This window comes from Scyliorhinus torazame, chromosome 17 (assembly GCF_047496885.1).
Source record: "Scyliorhinus torazame isolate Kashiwa2021f chromosome 17, sScyTor2.1, whole genome shotgun sequence".
In the NCBI taxonomy this organism is placed as follows: domain Eukaryota; kingdom Metazoa; phylum Chordata; class Chondrichthyes; order Carcharhiniformes; family Scyliorhinidae; genus Scyliorhinus; species Scyliorhinus torazame.
Window position 1 is genome coordinate 151,790,195 of NC_092723.1, and position 26,949 is coordinate 151,817,143.

The 26,949-nt window shown below is 45.2% G+C and overlaps 2 protein-coding genes across 2 annotated transcripts in view; one reads left to right on the forward strand and one right to left on the reverse strand.

Moving 5' to 3' along the window:
- The window catches only part of LOC140393478 (coiled-coil domain-containing protein 154-like), a 108,303-nt gene extending 105,298 nt beyond the window's left edge, over positions 1-3,005 (forward strand). The window contains exon 14 of the mRNA XM_072479803.1: positions 2,717-3,005. Coding sequence (XP_072335904.1) covers positions 2,717-2,822 — 106 coding nt within the window. The 3' untranslated portion in view covers positions 2,823-3,005. The remainder of the gene's footprint in view (positions 1-2,716) is intronic.
- An 8,698-nt stretch (positions 3,006-11,703) lies between these two features.
- Positions 11,704-12,944, reverse strand: LOC140393586 (protein PERCC1). Its single transcript, XM_072479860.1, has one exon. The coding sequence runs from the start codon at positions 12,927-12,929 to the stop codon at positions 12,189-12,191; it is 741 nt and encodes a 246-aa protein (XP_072335961.1). The 5' UTR covers positions 12,930-12,944; the 3' UTR covers positions 11,704-12,188.
- Between the last annotated feature and the right edge of the window lie 14,005 nt (positions 12,945-26,949).

A 26,949-nucleotide genomic window follows, 5' to 3' on the forward strand; every position in this document is an offset into this window, starting at 1 on the left:
TTCAATTCGGAGACCCCGATAACGCTCTGGTACTCGACAAAATGCGGGTACTACGGTCCAAACAAAAACAATACTACGATCAACATGTGATCCCACTCAAGCCACTGAACATGGGCAACATCATCAGGATCAGGGACCCAGAAGGCGGATGGTCTGAGCCAGCCACGGTGATCAGGCAGGAAGCACCGCGGTCCTACATTGTCAAGTCGTCGGTACGCGTACTCTTTCGCCGCAACCGCCAGGATCTGTTAATACATCGGCTTACGACGCCGGTGTTTCCCACACTGGACTTGACCAAGTCCATTAGTCCACAGGACGTTCCTAGCCAGCCAACACCAGACAGTACTCTTGATGACATCAAACTGTCATCCCCACCTCCACCGTTACGACGCTCCAGCAGAAGCCGTAAGGCACCCAACCGGCTGGATTGGTAACAACACTTCAACACACCCACAAGACGAATATGAACATTTCCAATGATGGACTCATAATACTGTTAATTGTTTCTGTATTACTTTATCATTTTCGCAGTGTGCAGATTTGCTTATTCTCACCACTTGTTCTGTACAGTTTTCTTGCGGTCAGTTTAGGAAACAAATCAACTCAAAAGGGGGGGGGGATGTAGTGATCTGTACATCTGTACATACATCTGCACATACACCAGGGACTGCAGCACAGATGTAACAGTCACAGCACCACTAGAGGGCAGCATCAGAGACTGGAATAAAGGGTCGAGCCCAAGGTAGGATCTGCCTCTTTGAGAACCACAGAGCGAGGGAGCAGCAGCACACAGAGACAGCACAGCAAAGGCAGTTTACCTTAGTTTCACTAGTCATATATCTTGACTGTTTTACATCTAGTTGAGCTCTGGAAGCAGAACGAACCCTTTGAATAAAGAGCTTGTGTTAACTTTAAGTCTTCATTCAGACTTGGAGAATAACATAATCTCTTCCAACATTTCTCCAGTTAGAGTACCCACTGATGAATGCTTATTTCAATTTGGTCGGGTTAGGGAATAATTTACAAGCATAACAGTAGACCGCCTTAGAGGTTTCCGGAAAAAATCAATCAGTTTCATATTTCCGTCATCCCATTTCTCTTCACTCTCAGAGAATGGGACTTGTGAAGACTTCTAATCTGCTTTCGGCCTTCAAGCTCAAACTCTTTTCGCAAATTTTCCATATTGACTGTTTTCTGATTTATTTAGTACAAAATATTTTATTATACCCAGTGGAACAGATTTTGGCCATAAGACAATGTCTTCAGGGTAGGTTTCTTCCCTCTCGTCAACATAAGAAATATCTTGTAGATCCACTGCCATTTCAGATTCCACTTCTTGTTCAACTTTTTCAGGTGATAAGTCTAAGTAATCAGATAATTCACCCATAATTTTGGTGAATGAGGATGAATGTGCAGTTTAAGCATTGTTCAATACTTCATATACTTTTGCCTAGCTTCATTCTTTTGCCTTGCCTTCAATTTTCTGCGTTTTGACTGCCAGATTTATTGTATTACTTCATGATTTTAATGAATATGAATCTACTGAAAGATACCGAGGGGGACTTTTTTTTTTGGGGTTGAGTCGCCTCTGCTCCCTTCGCTGCATGACAATGGCTACCTCGAGTCCTGACCAGCTGACTGGCTCGCTCACCGCCCTCCTTGTGGTTTTTTCACCGATCGGCACCTCACCTCGCCGGCCTCGCCTAGCTGCTGGCTCAGCTGTTTGGCTATAGCCTGTCCAGCCTTCCTCATCCCTGGCCCTGGGGAGGGTCACGTCCCCCCAACTCCTCTCGACGATGGTTTGCTTCCGCGTTCCGGCCAGCTGGCTGGTTCACCAACTCCCTCCCTTGTGGCTTTTATCGCCAATTTCCCCCCAAAAGTTAGTTAAATAGATAATAATAAGTTACTGTGAAAAGCCCCTAGTCACCACATTCTGGTGCCAGTTTGGGGAGGCTGTTAGGGGAATTGAACCCGTGCTGCTGCCTGGTTCTGCATTACAAGTCAGCTGCTTAGCCCACTGTGCTAAACCAGCCCCTCAGCTTCGCTTTGACTGCTCCCTCCTGGTCACTTCAACGTTCACTGGCATTTTCCCGCTCTAAGGGGACTTGACAAATCAGAGTCTGATGTCGTTCTGCATTGCCTGCTGATAAAAATGAGCCTATCAGCAAATGCAGAGCCATCAGGCTGTGATTGGTACCCGGCTGACATCCTGCCACCCCGGCCCCCCCCCCCCCCCCCCCTCACACACACACACTTGTGCTTAGGCGTGTGTTTCATTGCAAGTCCACCTCTGATACTGCAGGCATTTTAAATTTTAATTATTGCATGGGGAACGGGAGAAAAAAATTATGAAAGCAGAACTCACACGCTTCTGGTGTCTCTATTGGAAACGGCGGTGCCGCGGATGAAATTACTCCGCCCTATGTCTCTCCCTAGCTGGTATCTGATCTGCTGAGTACTTCCAGCATTTTCTGTTTTTTATTTCCGATTACCAGCATCCACAGTGTGTTGCAGTTTAAAAAGTTATTTTTATTTTACAGTATGGTGTTTCTCTGTGTGAAAACGGCTTGAGTAATGACATTTTATTAATTGCAATTGATTCATATTGCTAATGTATTCAGTGGGGCAAAATAAATGGTAAAAATAAATCACCAGTAAATCACAGGATTTATTTAAAGTAATGTTGTTAAAGATATATTTATATCTGTGTTTTTAGATGGATGCAGTGGAAGAATGCTCTAAGAAATGTGATGCAGGCATCAAAGTTAAAGAATCAAAGGAATGAGTCATTTTCTGACAAAAAAGACAATGGAGAGATTTGAAAGAGGAAACATAAGGAGCAAAATTTGTCTGCAGGCTACTCAGTTCTTCTTCCCCCACAGTGCCATAGGAATACTTCATAGATCAGGGTGATGGGCAGTACTTGATCGTGAATGAGTGACCAAATAACACTGGTGTCAAATAAGCCATTGTAGCTGTTTCTATAAACATGCTGCTGTTACAAAGCTGTGACTGATTTGCTTATTTTGAGTGAGCAGTGTACTTTAGGTATCAAAGGGGCATGAGACTTTATGCCAAAGCCTACCTTACGTCGTAACTGTTAATCTTTCCACAGTGAAAAATGCCTGTTTTACATACATATGTGCATCCAGCGAATCAGGGGTCACTATGGCAATTAGAGGCAACCAAGCTGCTTCAATAATTAGAAAGAAAAATACAAGCCAAAGCAACCTGAGCTAATAAATGCCTTTTGTTAATTTATGAATGTGCTAGATAGACGAAGATAACTTGCATATTTCCAATAGGCTAAATAGTCCTTGTAATGATCTGCTGCACAGCATCAATTGCTGACCAAGTAGTGACTTGGATGATGCTCAATAGTTTTTAAACGTGACACAATAGGATTTATAATGTGCATTGACTTTTAAACGTCCCACATTGTATACTATATTATAACCATTCTTATATTAAATCTCTCTTATCACCCACCCTTTCCCATGCAACTGAAATTTCTGCCTTTTAATGTAAATTTTATAACTAACATTGGTCCTAATTGAGAAAGGAATAGTAAAAATGCTCTGTGTTAGCATGATTAGATTAGAGTAGATTAGATTTGTATTTATTGTCATGTGTACCGAGGTACAGTGAAAAGTGTTTTTCAGCGTACAGTCCAGGCAGATCGCTCCACACGTGAAAACATAGAACATACAATAAATACATGAGAGTGCATAATGAAAATACATAAAGATAGACAGCGGGTGAAATATACGGTATAACAAGTGCTACAACTGTAGAGAAGATGGGAGAAAGATCATTTCATCAGAAAGATCAGTCCATAATATCAGGAGTCTGGCAACAGCAGGAAAGAAGCTGTTTTTGAATCTATTGGTGCGTGTTCTCAAACTTTTGTATCTTCTGCCCAATGGAAGAGGTTGGAAGAGAGAATAACCCAGGTGGGAGGGGTCTTTGATTATGCTGTCCTCTTTCCCAAGGCAGTGGGCGGTGTAGACAGAGTCAGTGGGTGGAAGGTGGGATCGCGTGATGGACAGGCTATGTTCACAATTCTCTGTAATTTCTTACGATTTTGGGCCGAGCAGCTGCCATACCAAGCTGTGACGCAGGTAGTTCAGTAAACTGTTGAGAAAGGTCAATGGGGCAATCATAGGACCGTTATTCTAGCAATGTAGGTATAAAAGCTGTCTAGCCTGGTGAAGGTCCAAGGCTTTTGGAGGTAGATTTTAATTGACAGTCTGCAAGGCCACCTGTGGTACAACTGATGGTCAATATAACTTCACTTTTTCTCTCTCCACTGGTGTAGCCACCTGAGTTGGCCACTTCCTGACTTAAAATGAAGAACCGCAAAGGCTATAGGGAAATTCAGCCAACACAGGCAAAAACTAGCAGGCGCAAGTTACTGTGTATTAGACTCTGCAAAAATCCAGATAGCATCAATACAAGCAGCCATCTGCATAGTAATGTAGCAGCTACCTACATAGTAATGAGCGATCCCCGGGAACAATCGAAACATTTTAAGGTCAACAAAGCCAAGCCAGACTCCTCGGCACCAGCAGGAACCAACACAAAAGAGGTTAACAGACACTTAAAGACCGCCCAACGATCAGGGAACCGCTCCAGCATTGGTGAAATCGAACCAAGCGATTGGAACGAAGTCCAATCACTTGGAACCAGGTATGGGGTCCGCCCCGAAAGGCGGGAAGCCCCTGGGGACTATAAAGTAAAGCCCCCAAGTTCATATCGTCCTTCTTGACAGGGTCACTCACCAACACGAAGCAACCCTTGACAGTGACCTGTCCGGCGGCCTCCAAAGAAGCAAGTCTCAAGTCAACGCTCGCTACGAGATAGGCGCTCCTAGCTACCAGTCTGTACCAGCTTTTGAATCCTGCAGTTTCAGAACCCGAATGAAAGGCCATTTGTTCCCCTGACCTGGTGGGCCAGTCCGAAGCTAAGTATAGGCCTGTTACTTATAGAAATAGCCTAGAAAGTAGAGTTTATGCATGAGTAGCGATTTACTGTGTGTAATAAATGTGTATTGATTTGAATCTTACTAATTGGTGTGTTGAGTTATTGATCATTACTTGAACTTGAACCTCGTGGCGGTATCATAAAGATACCTGGTGACTCGAGAGCAAAGGTTATAAAACAGAGCCAATTGAACCAACCAAAGGTTAGCAACACTGGTGTTTCTTTTTTGCAAAGGAAAGTATGACTGTTAGCAGATAACATATGTGACATGTAAAAGTATCTTGCTTTGACTGAAGCTAATGAATAAAACAACAAAGCTTGTTTGACCCTAGCAATTTGATGTTTGAAATTGAATATCTATTTCACTACAGTTTTTTTAAAAAACCTGTTCTGTGCATAATGTTGGCTCCTGTATTGTTAACACAGGATATAATGTAATACAATTTATCCTTTCAATCAAGCCTGGTGCTGCATCTGGACCTGATAATGAGAAGTGAACCCAATTATACCTTGAGATTTGAGCAAAACGATCACGATCCCCCATGACAACAATCATCTGAAACGGCTTGCATTTTAGAAATTCATTTGAAATTGTAAAACAAATTTACAAATTATACTGATAATATTCAGTGGATCCACAAAATGTACACATACGATGTAGATAATGCAGGACATTTGTAATTAAGGGATTAAAACATTCTTTTTAATTGGTGATTATTTTCTCAGATGAGGCTCAAATAGGAACTGGACAAATCATGCCATATGTTTGAGACAGTGCTCGGAAGAGTAAATAATGGATGTTAAGGTAGTGCCGAAGCCTGACTGTGTGGGTCGCACCCCCACAACGCAAAGATGTGCAGAGTAGGTGAACTGGCCACGCTAAATTGTCCCTTAATTGGAAATTGCTTTTCAAAAAACAAGGTAGTGCTGAAGGCGGTACTTTCCAGCTCGTCTCCAAGAGCAAAAGCACAAATGAATTGTATCAAGGAATATGTTTTAATTCTGCAGTAAATGCTGCTTGCTAACACAAAGAAAATAACCTTGTGACTTCTGATAATGTGTTCCTGAGCTGCTGCTGTTGGAATGCATTCCCATATCACCCTGGTAAACATGGTGCCGATTTTGCGGCATGCATAGATTGGAAGATAACTATGGATGAGGAAAACTCTTCTTGATTCATCCAAGCAGGGAAATCCTAACCACCTCTGTAGAATTAAATTGTTTTTAAATGATTCTGGGGGTTTTGATCATGGCTCGATAGAAGTATATTCCAAATGCTGCTCACACTGTGTCTGAAAATGAATTTTCTGATATCTGTCCTAAGGATAACCTTTTCTAGTTTGAACACGTGACCCTAATTCATCTACTGTCATTTAATTTAAATATGCCAGATAAACATTTATCATTCCTATACCAATCTTGTATATCTCCCTAAGATCATCTATTAGTTGCTACTTTTCCAGGCTTAAATATCCACGTTTTGCGTGTGTTCCTTTTTTATACATAGATACTTTTATTGGTTTCGTATCTTTTTACAGATACACATTTTCAGAACAAAACTGGTAAAGTACAGATCAAATATTTCTACAAACATAAAAATAGAGTAATACAGTATAAATTTACAACGACAATCCTTAACAACTAGTGTCTCCATTTACAGAGCAGATCAATCAGAAAATTGGGGAGGGGGGTGCAGTGGGGGAGGGGGAAAGGATAAGGCTAAATAAACATGATAGGATAACATATCAAGGTGTACACCTTTATGTGTAGCAAGATTGCGACTTGCAATATGGCTCATGGGAAACCTTTCAGGATCAGGTCAGACAAAGCGGAGCCTAGAAATCTGAGATGGGGGTCCCACACTTTACGGAATTGTAAGATCCAGGAAAAGTGACTACGAGGGGAACGATGATGGATATGAACTCTATACATTCTCTACACCCCAAAGGGTCTCCCATGCCCTGCCCATTCTCGGGCTGGAGTATTTATGTCCCAGGGTACCCCAGGTTAAGGGTGAAGCCCCACCCCCCTCATCGGGGGATATCATACTCAGGTGAAGCCAGGGAGAACCTGATGGTACAGACCCCGTGGCCTTGGGTCGGGTTATAACAGGACAGTATCAGACTTCAACCGGAGCACAGACGTCAGGAATTCCATAGGAATACAATCCATAACTATTTTATGCCAATTTTGAATCGAAGGATGCTTTTCACTCACCCAGGAGCAGAGGATATTTTTCCAAGTTTCAAAAATTGATACGTTGTACAGCCTTTTAAAATTAATGTCAATAATTCTCCTATTTGGAAGACCCAGAATTAGGAACAAAGGATTAAATTCTAAGGCCCTTCCAAATATCCTCTCAAGCTCCTTAACCAATAAAGACCAATAGGATTGAATCTTGACACAGATCCATAAACAATATATATAATCACCATCAACTACCAGGTACTTTAGGCACATCGGGGTTCTAGCAGGATCAAACCTGTGTCTCAAACTCGACGTGATGTACAAGTAGTGCAGAACCTTGAACTCCGTCTCCCTCATTGTTGCACACCAAAGTTTTATTGCCATATTCCCATAGACTGTCCCACATCTCCTCATCAATTATTAGTTGCCAAGTCTTTTTCCCAAGACTGCAAAGTATCCAATGTACTAACACAGAATCTAGAACACAAGGTACCATAAAACCTGCTAATTAACTGTCTATGCTCTGCAGAAATCAGGATCTTTTCCAACAGGGAAACGGGAGAATCAAGATGCAAAATTGTCTCGTTAAGGATAAAGTCCCTAAGTTGCAGATGCTTAAAAAATTAGTGTCTCAGAATGTCAAATTGTTGGCATAGCTGCTTAAAGGAGCACCACTGAATATATCTCCCAGCCTACAAATGCCTCTATCCTCCAGATATTGAATCCATGGTCAATAAGACCCAACGGGGTGCCAATTTTCCTGTCAAAGGCATTTTTTAGAGAGATTGAAGGAATGATTACCTTGTTCATATGGGGAGGGAAGATGGCCAGAGTTAGAAAAGTGCTGCTACAGAGGGGAAGGCAGGCAGGGTTTGGGTCTTCCGAATCTGATGTGTTATTACTGGGTGGCGAATGTGGAGAAGATGCGGAGCTCCAGTGGGTCAGAATGGGGGAGAGTTTTTGTAGGGGGTTGGGATTGAAGGCGCTAGCAACAGCCCCGCTCCCGACGGCCCTGGGGAAATACTCGGAGTCCGGTAATAAAAGCTTCATTGAGAATTTGGAGGCAGTTTCACCAACACTTCGGGTTGGGGGCAGGGCCAAGGAAAATGCCCATTTGGGGGAACCACAGATTTGAGTCAGGGAAGTGGGACAGAAGTTTTCGGAAATGTGAGGAGAAGGGGATTAAGGCACTAAAAGATTTGTTTCTTGGGGTCGGTTTGCAGGATTGAAGGAGCTGGGAGTGAAGTATGGGCTGGAGCAGGGGTAAATGTTTAGATACATGCAGGTTCGAGATTTTGCCAGGAAGGAGATACAGAGCTTCCCAGTGGAGCTGGCCTCCACATTGCTGGAGAAGGTGCTGACGACAGGGGGACTGGAGAAGGGTGTGGTGTCAGCAGTTTACGGGGCTATTTTGGAAGAGGAGGAGGCACCATTGGAAGGGATCAAAACAAAGTGGGAGGAAGAGTTGGGAGAGGGTATGGAGGAGGGGTTCTGGTGTGAGGTGCTCTGGAGAGTGAACGCCTCCACCTCGTGCGCGAGGTTGGGGCCGATACAGCTGAAGGAGTTATATAGTGCACACCTCACAAGGGCGAGGATGAGCCGGCTCTTTGAGGAGGTAGACGATGTGTGTGAACGTTGGGGGGGGGGGGGGGGGGGGGGGGGCGCAAACCACATTCATATGTTTAATGAATGCAAAATATGGCAAATCCTGGAAATCGGAAACAAAAATAAAATGCTGGAAAATCTCAGTGGGCTAGATTATCCGTTTCAGAGACTAAGTGCTGACAGCGGGACTGAATTGGTGGTGTTCTACGACCACGGAAGTGGCGCCGGGTCCCGGAGCAATTCAGGATCTGTTAATGGGCTAGCACCAGCGCCACGTGAAACTAGAGCTATTCCAATGAAAAACGGTGTCTGATTTTCAGGGGTCAAGATTGGCACTCGAAAGGCTGACAAGCTGCAGCCGCATTTAAGCACTCCACTCCCCATACACACTCATTCCAGCCAACAAGATGGCAACCCAGGGGCACCCATTTTGCAGAGGTGGAGCTAGAGATCCTGTTGGATGCCATAGAGGAGAGGCGGGGCACCCTGTTCCCTGGGATGGGAAGAAAGCTGCCACCTGCCGCCGTACATCGGGCCTGGTTGCAGGTGGCAGAAGCCATGAGCGCTGTGGGCCGTACCGCCAGGACCGGCCAACAGTGCCATAAAAAGCTGCACAACCTTCTCAGGGCTGCCAGGGTGATTAGCCAGCACCATGCCCCTGGCACCAACGCTAATCTTCTCTCTCTCCCCCCCACCCCCCCCCCCCCCCCCCCCCCCCCCCCCCCGGACCCCTCACCAGGTGAAGGCAGCAAATCAACGCAGAGAGAGAAGACTGGAGGGGGCTCACCGGACCTGTGGCCCCTCACCATCACACGTTCCTGCCATGTCTGCATGGGTTTCCTGCGGGTGCTCCGGTTTCCTCCCACAGTCCAAAGATGTGAAGGTTATGTGGATTACCCTCACTAAATTGCCCCTTGACATCCAAAGGTTAGGTGGGGTTGCAGTGATAGGGGGGGGGGAGTGGGCCTAGGTATGGTGCTCTTTCGGAGGGTCGGTGCAGACTCTATGGGCTGAATGGCCTCCTTCTGCACTGTAGGGATTCTATGCAATCCCTCACTGATGCTCGAGTGTCATAAACTAGCCGAGAGCCATCATGTAAACTTCTGTAATCAACCCCTGATGAAACATTATTTTGGATAAATAACAAATATTTAAACAGTTATGTGTTTAGATTAAAATTAAAATAATTAATTGATCCCTCCATCATAAAATCTTTTGTCATTTCCAGTCTGGAGTTCATTAAACATTTGAGACAGACTGAGAATATTGAAGATCTAAAGTGCATAACTTTTTTAAATGCCCAAATACCTTATGCTGCATAAACAAATTGGTAATTAGCACTGAATTATTGGAGCCAACAATTCCGCTGCTAAAATTGCTTCAAACAAAAAAGATGTTTGATTTTCAGCAGTGCATGCAGGTCTTGAGCTGAAATGGTGGTTCAGCTCATATTTAGTACAAGATGCTATCTTGGCAAAGGATTTGAGGCACACTCCAGAAACGGCCGCCTGGAGGTTTATTAAGGATATGATTGTCAAATGTCTGCTAGTTACTCATTATAGGGGCTGCACAGCTTTGGTGGCTAGAACTTTTCATAATGCTCTTTCCTAACAGTGATCAACTGTTTGGGAATAAATGTGGCATTCAGGTCAATTCCATGCACCTCTCTGGCACATTTTGTCAAGACTTTACCAATGCTCAAACAATGGTTATTCTGAAAGTTTTTTGAGGACTTCACCTAAAAGAGCATATGCTCATGGGAGTCACCAGGGGAAAGAGGCCAGCCAGAGAAGCACCAGCTGCTGGGGGGAGAGAGGGACTGGATGGGGAGGTGACACCACATTGGTTCAGGACATCCCTCCTCCCTTGGTCCTCCTCCACCAGGAATGCTAGTGCTGCATCTAGGAACCTTTGCACTTTTTCTGCCAGCCAATGAATCATCTTTGACCATGTTGCCATATTGCAGCCGGCCCATCCCACATCCATATGGAAGAGCTCACATCGGCTACACTCTGAAATTACATTTAATCAGCACTTGGATGCTAATCTGCAGGTTTCTGGTTTCACGCTTCCAGGCAGATTCAATTCTGATAATCAGCAAATAGGACCAGAATTGTGTGCAAAAACCAGGTTTTCACATATTATTAACCTTATTAACACTGCACCCATTTTTTCTCATCCTGCAGCCAAGATAATGCCAAAGTACCTAGCGTCTGATGTTTAGTTAAGAATGTAAGTTTAAAATAATGTAAAATAATTTATAAAAGAGTAGATGATGTATTAAAACCAACATTCCGCAGATGCAGGAAATCTGAAACAATAATGTTTTGGGTATTGAACACAGTTCTGAGGAACATGAAACGTTACACTTGTGTTCTGTCAGCAGATGCTGCTTGAGCTGCTGAGTGTTTCCAGTATTTTCTGGGCTCCATTATTCTTACATGACAGACTCTCTCAAGTGATTAGAGCTCTTCAATACTGAAAAAACCATAGCAATTTAAAAATATGATTGAATCACAAAATAAACCAAATAATTAAATATGTATATATACATAATAATAGCTTATTGTCACAAGTAGGCTTCAATGAAGTTACTGTGAAAAGCCCCTAGTCGCCACATTCTGGCGCCTGTTCAGGGAGGCCGGTACGGGAATTGAACCCGCACTGCTGGCCTTACAAGCCAGCTATTTAGCCGACTGTGCTAAACCAGCCCCATACAAACAGATTATTGAAAGATACCACAATTATGATCAGTGTTTTATTGAATGTAACACTACATGTAATTAAACATCAGCAACTTATAATTTTGTGCTTTTGTCAGGATCTGAATATATAAAGCACAAACTAAGATTTTCAAAATTTGGAACCTAAAATATCAAAGCTAATCTTAGACGAATTTCAATGGAATAATCTCAAATGTTCTATAATGTCAAAGGTATGTATTTTCAGAACACGCATTTGATAAATTCTTGAAAACGAAATCTACAATTATTTTGTACGTTAACAAAAACAAACATTTTAGGAAATATTTTGATTGATAGAGATGTGTATGTTTATGATCTTAAAGGATGGCAGGATGATTCAGCATTCAATGGGTTAACAGCCGATCTTTTGTGAAATACAGGCTGGAATTCTCTGGCCATTGGGATTTTGTTCTCCCCGGCAGTGCATCCCCGCTCGTGGCTTTCCCAGGGGCGTCCGGTGGTTTCAATGGGAAATCCCATTAACAAGTGTCGGGAGTAGATTATCCTGCTGCCAGAGACCAGCGTGCCATTTAGAAACATGCAGTGGGGGGATTGGAGAATCCAGCCCACTATTTCATTATACAACCTGATAAGATTCTGATTCCAATGACTGTCTATTAATTTCAGTTGAGATTTCTCTTGCAACTTGTTGGAGCTCTGATTCTGAAGTCAGCTTGATTCAGAAGTCCAGTTGGCTAAAAGATCACTGAAGTCAGGTGTGCTGGTATGAAGGATACAGCCTGGCATGGGAGAAACAGGCTCTCTCCAAAAAGACAAAGGAAGCCTTCGTCTGTGCATTGGGATTATATTGCCATATTTTCTGTCCAGCTTTTGTCTCTTGCTATCTCTCCGGTTCAAGACTGTTTGTTTCATGTACTTGTGCAAACCATATTCAAAAAGTTCTGCCAAGGGTCCTAATTTTCTATTGCTTTCCCTGTCACAAATTAACTTCAATGTCTGAATATCTATTTCTCTGGAGGGTGTGAAAGACACGTGAGATTCCTCCTCTTCTTGATCTCCATCTTGTGCAATTCTTATCAGATCTGCATAGTACAGCTCTCTGCCTGATTTACCAGAAGAAAACCTGTCTTCATAAATATTGCAAGCATCAGGATCATCGTCCTTGTTTTTTCTACCAAAGTACTTCTGGATATCATTGTTGATTAACTCGGTAAACCTGAGTAGCTGCAATGTGCTGTCTGCACTGCTTGTTACAGGATCGAATGACTGGCGCGCATCAGTCCAGTTTTTACGTTCCATGCATTTGGTGACAGATCCTGGTTCTCGCTCTCCGCTGTCATCTTCCAAATCTTCCTCTTCCTCAGATGTTTCCTGGAAATCCATGTCCTGGTAAACAGTGAGATTTAGAATGGGAAGCTGAAAAGTAGGAACTAGCTTAAAATCTGACATGTTCTTGATCACACCTGCTGCCATGGCTTTCTTAGCTTGCTTCTGGTTCTTGCTTGTATCAGCCCCTGAACACAATAAAAAAATTATTTGGGTATTTTGACTATTCGAATACCATTAATATTGTTTCAATGCAGAACAGTTGATTATCAATAAACTAGAATCAATAATCTGGTCATTGTTATAATAAATCAGTTGCTTCTGTGTTCTATTAATAACAGTTGAGTAGTTTAAAATAGTAAAAACTTTTCTTAAAAGAATAACGAGTCGAATGGCCTCCTTCTTCACTGTAAATTCTATGATTCTATGAAGGTAATCTCAAAAATAGACAAATGCAATTTTTCAAAAATATATAAGAATTTAAACAGGCCTGTATTTTCAAATCCATTAACCCATTGAGACGTTCATCTTTTAATGGATTCTCCTTTAATACTTATCACTTGAGTTTATAAAGTCCATACCCCCCAAACAACTAGGCAAGGCTTTTTAATTCAACTTCCAGAAATTAGCAATTTTCATGATGTTTATCTCCCTCCTTAATGTTACTGCTAACACTTAAGTTTAAAGCAACAGTGTTTTATTGAGAGCTTTACTTTAGTCTTAATGATTTTGGAAATCTTGTTTAAAAATAGTAAAAAAGTTGATAGCTGTTCCAAAGCTCTTACCTGAATGATATACTCAGTCTGGAAAAGCACGTCAAAGAGCTACCCTACTACAGCAGTTCCACACCTGTGATTAATGCATTTATAGTTTTGCATGGACTGACTTTTGACAAATATTTGGTGGGAGTATTGTAATAGTAGACTTTGTAAATAGAGCTTTGGTTTGTTTTAGCACCCAGCAACCAGAGAGTGTTGAAGAAAGCAAATCAGAGGGGCGGAAGATAGGCTTTTGCTTAATGGCCTGCTTGCCAGGGAATTTTCAAGTGCTGTTCCTGTAAATTCAGCGATTAAATCTCCAAGTCACAGATGTAAAACTGGCCTGCAAAGGGCCTTTATCTACTCTTCTGATTCATGCTCAAATTGGGGTGAGTCAAAAAGGCGTAAAATTGAATTTCATGGTATTTTGACTTGTTGAGTAGGCACATTTAAGAAACATAATTGTCATCACACAATCGGTGTTTAAAGAGGATGGGTGGTAATAATTTTGCAAACGTCTACATGATCAAATGCTCTGCAATGTCATCTGGGAATCATGCATCAATCCAGACAAAAAGAGCAAACCAAATTGTTTTTTAAATTAAATTAAATGTCAATTAATTAACTTCATATTTTAAAATTATGTATTCTTTTTGACAAAAATATGCTGCACCTTTATATTCCAACAAAACCAGTAGACATTATGCATTTCTGTTTAGATTTGCATTTTCACTTCACATGCTGTTTAATTATCAAACATATTAATTGCATAAGTATGAAATAATATCAAAGCAGAACAAAACGTTAATAGTAAACATTATGGGATGTCGAACACGACAAGAGGGATCCCAGGACTGTGGAGGTCTAAGGACACTTGCTCTTCTTGGTCCTCCAGAAATCTGAAACGACGCAAGCTTTTTAAAGTTAGCTTGGCTTCTGCCTCTGGACATAAAGTTAAAGTTATATCACGGCACAGATGATATCAGGGGCAGATTACATTTGAATGAGATTTGGAACCTGACCTTTCATCTGTATATGCTGCCATTCAGCATTATAACCAAAAACACAATGTCAAGTTCTACACATTGTGCTGATAGCCAGATGTATCCTCACACACTTCCTTGACCCCATCATTGACTTTGATAAGTCACGCTATTTGTCCAATATCCATTATTGGAAGAGCAGAAATGTCCTCAAATTAAAGACTGGGAAGTCAGGTCGCCACGATGGTGCAGTAGTTAGCACTGCTGCCTCACGGTGCCAAGGTCCCGGGTTCGATCCCGGCCCCGGGTCACTGTCCATGTGGAATTTGCACATTTCCCCCGTGTCTGCGTGGGTCTCACCCCCCACAACCCAAAGATGTGCAGGGTAGGTGGATTGGCCATGCTAAGTTACTCCTTAATTAAGATAAATAAATAAATACTGGGAAGTCCATAGAACCATTGGGCGCGATTTAACTAAATGGGAACAAAGTCCCATAGCGAGCACATTTAGCCGCGTGTTTCCCGGCACTCCTAGCGCCAAGAAACACAAGGCTATTAAATGTCACTCGGGTTAGATAGGGGGCCTCAGTGGGGAATGCACAGCTAAGGCCATACATAGTCCCGTTTTCTGCACTGAGGAGCTTTGCTAGCCGGAACTCCTCAGTGTAGCGAGAGATTGGGATGCCATTGGGAGCCCTGACGTGACCCCTGACGCTCCCGAAGGCCCAACTCACGATGAGGAGTCCCGAGCCCCTCTGCACTCCCCAGCACCTGTGCTGGGCACCCTGGTCCGATCGCCGCCACCTGCAAAAAAGGCCAGCTTGGTACCTTGGCGGTTCTAACCTGGTACCCTGACAGTGCCACCTAGGCACAGGCAGAGTGCCCAGGTGGCACCAGCAGTGCCAGGGTACCACCCTGCCCAAAGTGCATGCTCCTGGGAGCTTCCAATCCCCTGGAAGACCCCATGAGTGCCATTCAATCTGGTGCCCATTTGTGGAGAGCAATGCTGAACGGCCCTCGCCAAGGTCGCAACACCTCGGGTGCCTTGGGAAACTACATGTTACAGTGAGACTAGCTGTCTTGCTCTAATATGCATTTTTGCCAAAATGTAAAATCGTGTTAGATCTCACGTGGCATTGCGAGCCGGATAGATCCCGTGAGCGGGTTTTCCCATCCTCTATCGGCCATGTTGCACCGCAGCATGTTGCATTTTGGCACCGCATGCCCATTCGATCGCATCCATTGTTTTCACTCCCGGCCACAAACTCTATTCCCTAGCTGCTTATTCTATTGCTCATCTTGACTATTGCATGAAGCTGAACCAGGTGATTCAGAGGCTTGAGCTCCAATTTGACCTTGAGTTGAACCACCGACCTTACATTTTCTTCATTACTATGATCGCCGAATTCTACCTCTGTAACATTGCCCGGCTCTACCACACCTCAGTGTGAATCCCTGCTGAAACCCTAAACTATGGGTGCGATTCGCCAGCCGCGTTACGCTCTCCCTTGAGTGCGGTGTGGTCAGTGAATGCCGGGAGAGCCCTCTCGCTGGCTTCCTGGCACTCTTTGCGCCTCGCGGGATTCGTCCCAAGTCCCGAGAAGCGTCTGAGTCTGAAACACACTCACAAGGAGTGTGACCAAACCGGCTTAGCGAACTTACCCGGTATCCACCGGCAGTGCGGGATCCACTGGCCTTCCCAGCAAGGCTACAGTCGGGTGCCGATCAGTGATCATCGACACAAACGTGGACAAGGCGAAACAGCTCTGGGGAGTGTCCCGGGCCATCGGAGATCCCAGGGCGGTCAGAGTAAGTGCAGGGTGGTTCGCCGGTCCTCCCCCTGGAAAGCGGGCATATTGGCACTGCCCAGCTGGCAACTTGGCACTGCCACGGTGCCCAGATGGCATTCCCAAACCTGCAGGAACACTGCCTGGGTGCCAGTGCAAGGGTGCCCAAGTGCCAGGGTGGCACTGCCAAGGGTCAGGTAGGCCACGCCCTTGAAAGGAGGGTGGAAGGGGGTTTTGCAGGGCAGGTAAGTAGGGGCCTCAGGGAGGTTGGAGCTATTGGTGGGGATCCTGTAAGGGTGGGGGTGCTGTAAGGGGGCTTGGGGGGCCTGAAGAGAGGGGACCCCCAGGGACCCCATAGTGTTGTGTCCTCACCTGGGGGGTGCAGTAGTGCCCATATCTGTGGGGGGTAACATTGCCAATGGGTGGGGGGGTGACCCACACACACTCACTTAGAGATCGGGACACCCTTTCAAAATGGCAGCCTGATCCCTGCATTTAGCTCCCAAGTGATAAGAAAATTATTTGGGCGTGAGTCTCCGCTTCTGAGACTAATTGTTGATGCCAATGCAGAATCCGTGGACCTTTGCAACAGAAAAACCGGCATTTACAACCTCCTCCAGCCAGACAACCCTCCAAGATCCCTGGGATCATCCAAATCTAGCCCCTTGTGCATTCCTAATTTTAATCATTCCACCTGTCATAATATACACCAGTATATCATGGTGCAGACACACACTGATGGACACACAGTGGGACCAATCAACATACACAACACCGCAGCCAATCACCAGTGAGAGCACATGCACTATAAAGACAGGGGGCATCAGAGTTCCCGCTCATTCGAGTAGCAGCTAGCTAGGAGCACAGAGCTCACAACCTGCAACACAGACATTCACCATGTGCTGAGTGCATCAACTGGTTAGGACAAGGCAAAGGTTTATAGTTAAAGCTGGTATCTTATTTACCCACAGTTCAAGTATGTTTAAATAGTTAACCTTTTAATAAAATAGTGTTGCACTACTTCAAGTGTTGGTAACCTGTATGTGATCCAGAACACCCAACACATCACCACCATTGGCAGCTATGGCTTCATTTGCCTCGGTCTAAAGCTCTGGAATTATCTGCCGAAACCTTTTTACCCCTCTACCTCTCTCTCCTCCTTTAGGACTCACCCTAAGCCCTAACTCTTTGCCGGAGTCTAATACTTCTTTGTGTGGCTAGGTGTCAAATTTTATGCAATGCTATTCCTGTTAAAGATATCCACTATGTTAAGAGTGCTCTGTAAGTTCATGCAATTCAGGGGCCCCACGAGTCTTTAGCAGGAAAACTTGCTGATTACATGGGTTGCTGTTGAGAACATGGCAGGTTGGAAATTGGAGTTAGATTTTTAAAATTTTAAACCTACCCAAGCATCATTTCATGGGATGAGCGGGTTTCAAATTTCTCCAAAATGTTTGCATTCTGGGGAGGCACAATGACGCAGTGGTTAGCACTGCTGCCTCACGGTGCCGAGGTCCCAGGTTCGATCACGGCCCCGGGTCACTGTCCGTGAGGAGTTTGCACATTCTCCCCGTGTCTGCATGGGTCTCACCCCCACAACCCAAAGATGTGCAGGGCAGGTGAATTGGCCACTCTCCATTGCCCCTTAATTGGAAAAATAGAATTGGGTGCTTAAAATTTTTTTTTTTTTAATGTGTGCACTCTTAAATTACACATTATATGTGGTAACTTGACCACAACATGGTAGTCAGATGCATTGTGAAATTTCAATCTTCTTTACTTATAAAAATATTAAAATAACAGTACAGCATAGATTCAAAAACTTCCTGTACACAACAATACACAGGCTCTTCGTGGCAATACTAAAACGCAGTGTTAGCCCATGCTACCAATGCCGTCACTCGGCATGCTGACACTTACTAAAGACATCCGTATACGTAACCAAATAGGAAGATGCTTGCTATAACACTCGATAACATTATCAATCATTAATTCTATTTAGGAATGAGTTACAATGCGCTAATTGCGTTTGAATTTGTTTTTGCAGTTTTATGAATGTTATATTCATCATAACTCAGTTTTCTACAATGCAATCCTGTAAGCATGCAATTTTAAAAAAAATAATCTTTTTTGTCACAAGTAGGCTTACATTAACACTGCAGTGAAGTTACTGTGAAAAGCCCCTCATCGCCACATTCCGGCGCCTGTTCTGGTACACGGAGGGAGACTTCAGTGTCCAATTCACTTAACAGCACATCTTTCAGGATTTCTGGGAGGAAACCGGAGCACCTGGAGGAAACCCACGCAGACACGGGGAGAACATGTCGACTCCGCACAAACAGTGACCCAAGCCGGGAATCGAACCTGGGACCCTGGCGCTGTGAAGCAACAGTGCTACCCACTGTGCTCCCGTATATCCACATTCGTTCTGGTGGTGCCAATGTTAGGTTTAAACAAATTCAGAGTGATTGATGTAAAACGAAATGTGAGCAGATTGCAAATTGTTAATTTGAAAATTTGAAATTCAATATTGGACTGATGCCATATAATGGAATGAACCCAAACAGTGCCATAGGGCAAAAGAACCATTTCTCTATCTTCTGCCACCCATACCCTTCCCCAAACCCCACATGGTCAGGATTTCTAACTTGCAAATAACTCATCAAAAAAAAACTATTGAAGTATTACCATAGTTCCATTTCCCATTAATAGATTTAACTGTGTTATCGCTACTTTTGCAGTGTCATGGGTAACATGAGTTTTCTCACCACTGAGGTGGAGTTTTTAATGTTATTGTGGGGCAATTGTACTGAATCTTCTCTTCCTTTTACATGCTTTTTACAATAGATTTATTTGGCTTGATACAGATTCAGACCCAATTATTATTGGTCCTTGGTTTAGAAAGTATCTTATCAACTGAGTGATAGGCTGGAACTAGTTACCAATAAATTAGGGTTAGAACATAGATTGCCGAAGGAGGCCATTCGGCCCATTGAGTCCGCACCGACACTTAAGCCCTCACTTCCACCCCATCCCTGCAACCCAATAACCCCTCCTAACCTTTTTGGTCACGAAGGGCAATTTATCATGGCCAATCCACCTAACCTGCACGTCTTTGGACTGTGGGAGGAAACCGGAGCACTCGGAGGAAACCCACGCAGACACGGGGAGAACGTGCAGACTCCGCACAGACAGTGACCCAGCGGGGAATTGAACCTGGGACCCTGGTGCTGTGAAGACACAGTGCTATCCACTTGTGCTACTGTGCTTCCCGGCTAGGGTCAGTGTGGAAAGTGATTTTGGCATTCAATACGTAGAAAAATCCTTTACATTAGAGCTTTAGACTGAAGGATCTGTTAACTTCATCTGATTGATGTTTACTAATATCTATTTAGGATCATTTCAGTAAGGTTCATTATTTACATCAGCCATTCCATTCAGTACTGCAAACAAATCAAGGAAATCCATATAAAGACATTGTTCTCATATGATACGCTTCTCAAATTCATGAGCTGACAGTCAATGCCCTTTCAATTTCAACACATTAATTGTTCCAACTGTTGCAGCGAAAGATTAATTATGGAGAATGGACATCAAAATTAAGAATGTTTGAGGTTAGTAACTTTTGGAGGAAAGGGAAATAGCGGGGAAAGGATGGGAAAACCAACATATAGAAACCAGGCAACAAAATGACATAACACAAATGTAAGATATTACTGAGGTTCAGAATACGTTAACACCTCTGCACATTTATGAGTTTAAAAGTAGAATATTACCTCTACATTAATGTTAATTTCCAATATGCACAGTTAACCCATTTACCTTTAGAAATTAATGCCATTTGTTTCCATTATTTGCTAAGTTTCTGTACTTTTATAATGCATCATAATACACATTTTCTTTCATATAATGTGATTTATTTGTATTTATGATTTGAAGTTTCACCTTGTTTTATTTGGGTATATTGCTACATGTATAGCTGTAGTCATTGACTGAATATTTGACCATCTGCTGACTATAAAGCCACTAATGATCCAACAGCATAGTATGTACTTGCTGGAGCATATGTCCCAGCAGATGCTGCCCTGGATGTGCTCTCCAATACCTGGTATTTATAACAAAATGAGACACTTGAGCCACATGTTTTATCTTTGTTTCAGATTGTAGCTCCTACTTTGCCTTCTATATACCTTTGTCTAAAGACAGAGTGTTGCCATGTCTCCATTTGTACTTCACTACGTTCTCGTGGACTAATTTCACTGTTTTCACCAAGTGTGTGGTTGTTTTATCATAAAGGGTGTGAATTCTGCAGATGCAAAAATCAAGCTTTTTTTTTTGCCTAAAGTTATGAATGTTCTATTGTCTACTTAATCCTCTGCCTTCCTGGGTCACAAACCATTTGTAGCTAAAATGTCAGGTGGGTGATCGACTTCCGGTGTCCTTGCAGTGTAACTGAGTTGACCACAAGGAGGCCTATATTGGCATAGGAACATACTATGCTGTTGGATCATTAGAGGCATAGGAACAATTCTTCCCTCTTAACATTATTTCCACTTGTATCTCCTCACGGGAGTGTGGCTGAGGTCAGAAACACAGCAGAGTGAAAATCTGATCCTTTTGCTTTGCTACACCTATTTCATAACATAGCTATCAATGGTTGAAATTTTCACAAAATAATGCTTCTTTCTGTTCTCTCTGTATAATCTCCCTTACTTTGACTAATTTTTCAAAACTGAAAAAGATGTCACTAGCATCCGAAACTTTTTTATGATTTTCTCCCCTGAATGTTATGTGTTGTTTGCAGAATTACACCCCCCCCCCCCCCGCCCCACCCCACAACCCCGCTTTATCTCCTGAGATGAAAATCAATAGTGACAATATGTCAGAACCCTGGAGCAACAGTAAATTACACAATCCATTCAAAGCACAAGCCTTGCTACAAGCTCCATACCTTCGCCACAAGATTTCCATTTCAGATGAAAAGTGTCTACTCCATATACAATTATGAACGATCTACTAGGTATAATTGGGACCAATGTCAATGTTTACACACATTAAATAAATGTATAGCAAATGCTAAAGGTATCAGTAATTTTTATTGAGCACCAGATTTCTTGTTATAATAGTATTAAAGTCCATCATTGTGCCAATTTAAGTCTAAAAAATCCACTAAGATATGATTGAAATGCAAGTGTCCCACACTGTTCGATCTAATGGTGATGGAACTATTTTGCTTTTGGCAACATTATTAGGACGTTAAAATGATTAATTCAATAGCCTTCAATATTTGTATAACTGGAAATCAAAAAATGGAATGTTTATTCATATTTTATTTTCCTTGATTATCATTTATATTTTCCTCAATTATGCCTGGAATCAAATTGCACCATGCAGCCTTGCTGACTGGAGCACAAGTTTTGCCTTGAAATCAGACACTTTGATGACTTAACATCAATTACTATTTCAATAGTTTACAACTGAGCAACAAAGAGAGAAAATGCATTCCTAATATTCCTTATGCTGATGGAAGCATAAGGGCCGGGATTCTCCAAAATCCAGGATAAGTGTTGACGCCGGCGTAAACACCATAGTGTTTCACGCCGGCATCAACGGGCCTCTTGGCCCAGCGATCCAGTGTCCCACAGGGGGCCAGCACAGCGCTGGAGTGCTCCACGCAGCTCCGGCGCTGATACGCGGCCCTGCACTGCCAGCGCGGGCCTGCTCATGAGCGCAGCAGCCATTTCCGCACTGACGCATGCGCCTGGTGGCCATTTCGCACCGGTGCTGCGCAACATGGCGTAGCGACACAGCGGGCCCGCGCGGAAGAAGGTAGGCCCCCACAGATCGCACGCGCCCGCCGATCGGTAGCCCCTGATCACGGGACTGGCCGTCGTGGAGGCTCCCCCTGGAGTCTGATGCCCCCGTCCACCAGGACGTCCACCGCGGATGCGGGTCCGAGCTCCTGCCGGGTGGTACCATATGTGAACCACGCTGGCGGAACTCGCGGGAACTCGGCCAGTTGACCGAGGAGAATCGCCACGGGGGCCTCTTTCAGCGGCCCCCGACCGGCGTGCGCGACTGCCGGCGATCCTCCGCTCGCCCGAGAATCGCGTCCCGGCGTCGGAGCGGCGTGGCAGGAATTTTCGACGTCAACAGCGATTCGCCCACCCAGGCGGGCTCGGAGAATCCCGGCCCAGGTTTTCATCTTTTCCTAGCATGAATGTCTATAATGGATTGCTTGGTTTTCAACCATGATTGAAAGTTTAGTCTGCTTTCTCAAAAAGAAAGCTATTCCCTTACCGGCTTACCCAAACAGGCGCCGGAATGTGGCGACTAGGGGCTTTTCGCAGCAACTTCATACTTGGGACAATAAAAGATTATTATTATTATTATTAACTTACCGCTATTCTGACCAGATGATTAAAGTGCATTTTTGTTGGCTTTGTGCAATAGCATAAAACGGGTGATAGCAAGTTGTTAACCTATTTTATATCTTTCCTTCATCATTGGAAATAAAAATCAGAAGAGATGTACGATAGGTTGCCGACTTGCTACCACTTGCTAATCACTACTGCACAAGGTTAAGATCTAACCGTCGAGTTCTCAAATCAGCCTGGCATCTTCATTTGCTTTGATTATCTCTTCCAAGCAGTGGCAACAGTGAGTGATATGCAATCTGGAAAGATGAGGACTTGGTGAATGCTTTAATTCTTTGCTTAATAATCAATCATTGAGTTATATAAGATGGATCTAAATATAGACTACAGTTTCAGTCCAATTGAGGCGTGAGATTCTATTTAAACAGCACCTCACACTCATCTGAAAGTGAATCAAGCTCATCAGTTAGATCTCAGGTTTATAATATATAACTCAAAAATTGACATTATAGCACACAATCAATCGTTATGCTGGGCCAAATCCAGTTATTGCACCACTTGTAGCACATACATGCCTGCTGCTTTTTTTATACGTATGGATATTGAGGGGTCCAACTGTCGCACTGTGGAGATGCAAAATAGTTGATCCGGAGTACACCCGGTGCACGTGGGAGAAGTATGAAAAATCCTTCACCCTCAGTCTCCCGAACCTGGAGGCGTCTACCCCCCCCATGTGCTCCATAAACCCCTTCAGCTCCTTCGCCATTGCCGACACCTTAACCAATCTCGAGCTCGACCAGTCCAAACTCGCTCTATAACCGTATTAAAATCCCCCCCCCCCCCCTCCCCCCATGATCAACCGGTGCGAGTCCAGGTCAGGAATCTTCCCCAGCACCCACCACATGAAATCTACATCATCCCAATTTGGGGCATAAACATTTACCAGGATCACCAGCAACCCCTCCAGCTTCCCAGATACCATCACGAACCTCTCTCCTGAATCTGCCACAATATTCCCCATCCCGGCTTCCGGGTGCGGCGATGCTCAGCTAAGCCGCGCGTTTTGGCGGCTCCAGCTCCGACGGACTTTTGGGCTCTTTTTGAGAGCCCCAACGGGAATTTTCTTTTGACAAAACCCGGTGTGGGGTGAAGAAATTAGGAGTCCCCCCCCCCCCAGTGTGCAGGAAAAAGATCGGTGGCGGTGGCCAGATCACGAAGGATCCTCGAGGGCAGCGGCAGAGGAGAGAAAAGAAGGAAGCAAGATGGCGTCGGAGGGAGGCCGGGCGACATGGGGACCAGATCAGGAGGAATTCCTCAGAAGGTGTGTGGAGGAGTTAAAAAAGGAAGTGCTGGCCCCGATGTTGCTGGCAATCGATGGGCTCATAGAAACACAAAAGGCCCAGGTGATAGAGCTCCGTGTGGTGAAGGAGAAGGTAACTGAAAACGAGGATGAGATCCTGGGCCTAGCAGTCAAAATGGAGATGCACGAGACGCTACAGCAGAAGTGCATCGAAAGAATTGAAGTCCTGGAAAATAGATCAAGGAGAAAGAACCTCCGGATCCTGGGTCTCCCCGAGGGAGTGGAGGGAGCTGACGGCGGGGCTTACGTGAGCACGATGCTACATTCGCTAATGGGAGCTGAGGCCCCCTCGGGCCCCTTGGAGGTGGAAGGGGCGCACCGGGTCCCTGCGACGAGGCCAAAGGCTGGAGAACCACCAAGGGCGATGGTCGTGAGATTTCACCGCTTCAATGACAGAGAGGTTGTTTTGAGTGGGCCAAGAAGGTACAGAGTAGCAGATGGGAGAATGCGGTGATACGAGTGTATCAGGACTGGAGCGGGGAGGTGGCGAGAAGGAGAGCGAGTTTCAATCGAGCCAAGGAGGTGCTGCATAAGAAGAAAGTAAAGTTCGGGATGCTGCAGCCGGCGCGATTATGGGTCACGTACCACGATAGACACTATTATTTTGAAATGTCGGAAGAAGCATGGACCTTCATCCAAAAAGAGAAACTGGACCAGAACTGAGGGACTGATGTTGGGGGGGAAACAACAATGTTGATGTAGAGAAATGTAAATTGGGGAAAGGGAGGTTCACTGTATCGGGACGGTCTTTGACGGGGGGACGACACTGAGAAATGTGGGCACCGGTGGGGAAAAAAGGGACATAGGTGGGGGATGGGGAATGGGAACGGGGCTGTAGGTGGAGCTGCGCCAGAGGGGGCGGGACGATTCTAGGAAAGCGCGGGTCTTTTCCCGCGCTAGAGAGATGATGGCTGCGAGACAGGCGCATGGAAGATGGGAGTTCCACACACGGGGGGGGGGGGGGGGGGGGGGGGTGCGGGGGGTCAAGGAGAGAGCGGGAGAAGCCGGAGTCAGTTGATGTCAGCTGACTTTCGGAACCAATATGGGGGGAGTAACCATGCTAGATGGGGATCTAGAGGGGGGGGGAGGGGGGGGATAACTGGATAACTGGGTTGCTGCTGCTGGGTTCGAGAGGGAGCTGGTAAGAGAAGAGGTGGTCGGGGCGGGAATGCGCCGCCTGGGGGACTGGTGGGTGCGCGGGACCTGGACGTGGGACTGGCCCAGAGTGGGTGATGGCTAGTCGACCGGGGGGGTGGGGGGGCTGATCACGTGGGACGTGAGAGGCCTAAATGGGCCGATTAAGAGTGCCCAAGTGTTCGCGCACTTAAAAGGACTGAAGGCAGACGTGGCCATGCTTCAGGAGACGCATCTGAAGGTGGCGGATCAGGTTAGGTTAAGGAAAGGATGGGTGGGACAGGTGTTCCACTCAGGGCTGGACGCAAAGAATAGAAGGGTGGCCATATTGGTGGGGAAACGGGTGTCGTTCGAGGCTAGGAATATAATAGTGGACAACGGTGGCAGATATGTGATGGTGAGTGGTAGATTGCAGGGAATGGAGGTCGTGCTGGTCAATGTATATGCCCCGAACTGGGACGATGCGGGATTTATGAAGCGGATGCTGGGACGTATCCCGGACCTGGAGGTAGGAAACGTGGTAATGGGGGGGGGGATTTCAATACCGTGCTGGACCCAGGGTTAGATAGATCTAGATCCAGGACCGGAAGAAGGCCGGCAGCGGCCAAGGTGCTCAGGGGGTTTATGGACCAAATGGGGGGAGTGGATCTGTGGAGATTTGCTAGGCCGCTGGCCAAAGAGTTCTCCTTTTTCTCCCATGTCCATAAGGTATACTCCCTGGATAGATTTCTTTGTTTTGGGTAGGTCATTGATTTCGAGGGTGGAAGGAACGGAGTACTCGGCCATCGCTGTTTCAGACCATGCCCCGCACTGGGTGGATCTGGAACTAGGAGAGGAGAGGGAACAGCGCCCACTCTGGCGACTGGATGTGGGATTATTGGCGGATGAGGGAGTCTGTGGAAGGGTGCGGGGATGTATCGAAAGGTACCTGGAGGCCAATGATGATGGGGAGGTCCGAGTGGGGGTAGTATGGGAAGCGCTGAAGGCGGTGGTGAGGGGAGAGTTGATCTCCATCAGGGCTTACAAGGGGAAAACAGAGGCCAAAGAGAGGGAGAGATTACTGGGGGAGATTTTGAGTGTGGATAAAAGATAAGCGGAGGCCCCGGACGAAGGACTATATAGGGAGAGGCGAAGACTCCAGACGGAGTTTGACCTGCTGACCACAGGGAAGGCAGAGGCACAGTGGAGGAAGGCACAGGGGATGAGATATGAGTATGGGAAAAAGGCGAGTCAGCTGCTGGACCACCAGCTTCGTAAGAGTACAGCGGCGATGGAAATAGGGGGAGTTAGGGATGAAACAGGAACTACGGTGCGGAGTGTAGGGAAGGTAAATGAGGTGTTTAAGACCTTTTATGAGAGGTTATATAGGTCCCAACCCCTGGAGGGAAAAGAGGGGATGCAGCAGTTTCTGGACCAACTAAGGTTCCCGAGGGTGGAGGAGCAGGAGGTGGCAGGCCTGGGGGCGCCAATTGGGGTGGATGAGGTGACTAAAGGGCTGGGGAACATGCAGGCAGGGAAGGCCCCGGGACCAGACGGGTTCCCGGTGGAATTTTCTAGGAAATATGTGGACTTGCTGGCCCCGCTGCTGGCAAGAACCTTTAATGAGGCCAGAGAAGGGGGGACTCTACCCCCGACAATGTCGGAGGCGACGATATCATTAATCCTGAAGCGAGATAATGATCCGCTGCAATGCGGGTCTTATAGGCCTATCTTGCTCCTGAATGTGGACGCCAAAGTGCTGACA

Excerpts from the sequence above, each read along its gene's own strand:
- LOC140393586 (XM_072479860.1), bottom strand. The coding sequence starts at position 12,929 with ATGTCAGATTTTAAGCTAGTTCCTACTTTTCAGCTTCCCATTCTAAAT.